Raw genomic sequence first — 2,851 nt, forward strand, 5'->3', positions numbered from 1 at the left:
ATGAAAACTGGCCCAGAGCTCATCTAACAGTTTCTGTCCAACCCAGAGGCACCTCTGGACTTAGTTTATTATTACCTTTTCTAAAATAGAAAATATTCCTATTTCTCTGCTTCTGTCTCCTTGAACCCCAGTCGGCCTCAGCAGATGGCCGCTCACATCGATCCTGGTTCTGCTGGAGGTTTCTTCCTGTTAAAAGGGAGTTTTTCCTCTGTTTTATTTTATTATTTTGGTGCCTGCAGTTTGGATTACTTGCATGGCTCATGAAATATCACAATTATAACCAAACTCCCTGAATGTTGCGGGCGTCGCCATGTCGATTTGCTTGTTTACCTCTAGGGAGCAGTAGTACCATAGATCGTCACTAGGTGGCGAAGAACCGTGCTAGAGTGGTTTTTTAAATAGTCGTAAGGAGCCGAGCTAGGCACGGATCAGTTTTCAAAGGGAAGAGTAAATGGGGCCTAAGGCTCCTAATGTACAACATCCAAAGTAAAGTTGGTTTATATTTGACAGTCCTGTTGTTAAATTCTATTATGGTGGATAAACAGATTGCTATGAATAGTTTGTTGCTGATGTTGCATAAAGGAAAAAAGTCTCATAATGTGACCTTTGCTGTCTGTGTTTGGTTTTAGCTCTGGCTAAATGCAGTTTACTTCTGCATAGACCTACAGCAGTACCATGAACTCTTCCACCAGGATGAACGGGACCCCTACAGAGAGCAGAGAGAGGCACAGGTCAGCTGTCCATTCAGATGAAAGGTTTCTGTTCTACATCAGAGGCCAATAAAACCAGCGTCTGGTTACGTTTACACAGAAGCTTATTTTCCATCCCTGTTAGGCCAATATACTGAGCCTCCCCGCCACCATTACCCTCTCTGCCCTTTTACCCCTCCTGCTTTAGGTGGAGAAATTGTATTTCTCATAAAAACAAATGAGTTCCACCCACACTTTTGGGCCAGCTCAGTCACCCAGAACCATTGTGCTGGACCATACTGGGACCACAGACAAACGAAGAACGTTTCGGTCCAGAACACATCACCCTGAAAACGTTTCTTAGTTGATTTTTAGTTCACCAGAGGGATGACATATAGTGGTGTTTCCATTGTGCCGTGGCCAGGAGGGTTAAACGAGCGACATTTATGTGGTGTGATGGCAGCTCTGATGAGAGGACGTGGTATTGTAAAAGCAGAGAGCGACGCTGATGAAGAAAGCGATTGTGGTTTTGCAGAAAAATGTTTCTCACTTGCAAAAGGTTTCCTCATTTCTTCTCCTCCCCAGCTCCTTTACTCCACGTACATTATTAGCTATGCCAGGAGGAGCATTAATGTTCCCCCAGAAATCGGGAGGGCGGTGTACAACAGACTGCAGCCTGCTTTTGAGGAGCTGTTTGATGAGGTGGAGGAACACGCACTGGACATCCTTCTGGAGCCGTGGACGCTGCTGATGGAGGGGGACAAAAAGACGCTCCAGCAGGTGTATCAAAACAAACAATCACAACATTGAAAAGTGTTTTTTGGCATTTAAGTTTAGGTTATTAGAGCTTTTAGCTGGTTTACAGGAAAAATCTAAACCTCAATGTGTTTAATTAAAGGTGCCGTAGGAGATCTTGGAAAAAACGGTTCCAGCAAGCTATATTTTTAAACATACACAACCATGCCTCTCCCTTCAGACAACCCCTCAAAACACATGAACGCCCATGCTGCCTGTTGAGGTGTTCGGATGTTTCCGAGATCGAGAACGAAAAAAGCAGAGACCGAGTGCTGGCAACACGAGCTAACGACAACATAACAGTGGCTAAAGCATTGACAGCATTGGCTTTGATGGTCAAAGTCATGTTTACTCTAACATACCGTAATTACTTATTATACCCCTAGAGGGAAGCCAGAATAGCAGACGGGTGGAGGTGGAGGGAGCTTAAAAAGTCCTTGCTTTGTAGGTATCGAGCTAGGTAGATGCTGGCTGATCGCATTTTCATAACTTACAAAAATCACACGGGAATCATAATTTGTACCGTATAGAGCTAATCTGACAAAATGTTTAGATGCACGACATGCATGGCTTTGAACTAGGTAACATGACTGAGTTCATGTGATGTCACTGGTCCTCACGCCTGCATGAGCATTGGGGGGTCGATTCATTCACGTGTCAGGGTACGCGCACAGGGAGGAGGGGAGAAGCAGACGACCCTGATTGACGTGTCAGGAACCAATAGTTGACCACGGACCGTGTTTTATGATTGGTGGGCATTACTCACTGATTTCTCACTTTAGAGGGGAACATTTATTTTCATTTCACTTCCAGACCTTCTATTTCACTGCTTGCTGCATGGCTGTGGGCAGATCTTCAAGCCTCATGGTAAAAAAAAAGGGTAAAAAAAAGATCTCCTACTGCACTTTTAAGAAACTTGGAGACAAATTAGTGCAGAAATAATGAAGATTAAAGATTATTTTTATGTTTATTATAATCAAAATATGTACAAAGTGTGGCAAGTGAGTTCAAAAAAGTTAAAATATAATCTCCAACCATTTATTAACTAAATTTCACCTAAATAGTGTTTAATTTATTATAAACATACTGTTAACCGAGCGTATCCATGAAAACCTCACTAGTTAAAAACAAAATCATCAGGATTAAGGAACATACACTTAAAAAACTATCGAGAAAGAAGTAAAAATTTCTTAAATTAAGTGTATTTACCCTTAATTTGAGTAGGTAAATGTGTTTGCCACTAGAACGAGTATTTTTACTCTTAAACTAAGATAATTAGATAAAATGCACTTGAAATAAGACGATGCAATTGTGTTTTCTTATTTTAGATGTAAATTGTCTTGTTCCATTGGCAAAATGTCTCTTTT

At 41.6% G+C, this 2,851-nt stretch overlaps 1 protein-coding gene across 1 annotated transcript in view; it reads left to right on the top strand.

Annotated features, from left to right (window-relative positions):
• The window catches only part of rgs22 (regulator of G-protein signaling 22), a 21,630-nt gene that overhangs the window by 9,153 nt on the left and 9,626 nt on the right, over positions 1 to 2,851 (top strand). Inside the window, exons 7-8 of the mRNA XM_015401598.1 lie at positions 630 to 731; positions 1,275 to 1,469. Of these exons, the coding sequence (XP_015257084.1) occupies positions 630 to 731; positions 1,275 to 1,469 (297 nt within the window). The remainder of the gene's footprint in view (positions 1 to 629; positions 732 to 1,274; positions 1,470 to 2,851) is intronic.

Source organism: Cyprinodon variegatus, unplaced genomic scaffold (assembly GCF_000732505.1).
Source record: "Cyprinodon variegatus isolate N-32 unplaced genomic scaffold, C_variegatus-1.0 Scaffold1236, whole genome shotgun sequence".
NCBI classification, from domain to species: domain Eukaryota; kingdom Metazoa; phylum Chordata; class Actinopteri; order Cyprinodontiformes; family Cyprinodontidae; genus Cyprinodon; species Cyprinodon variegatus.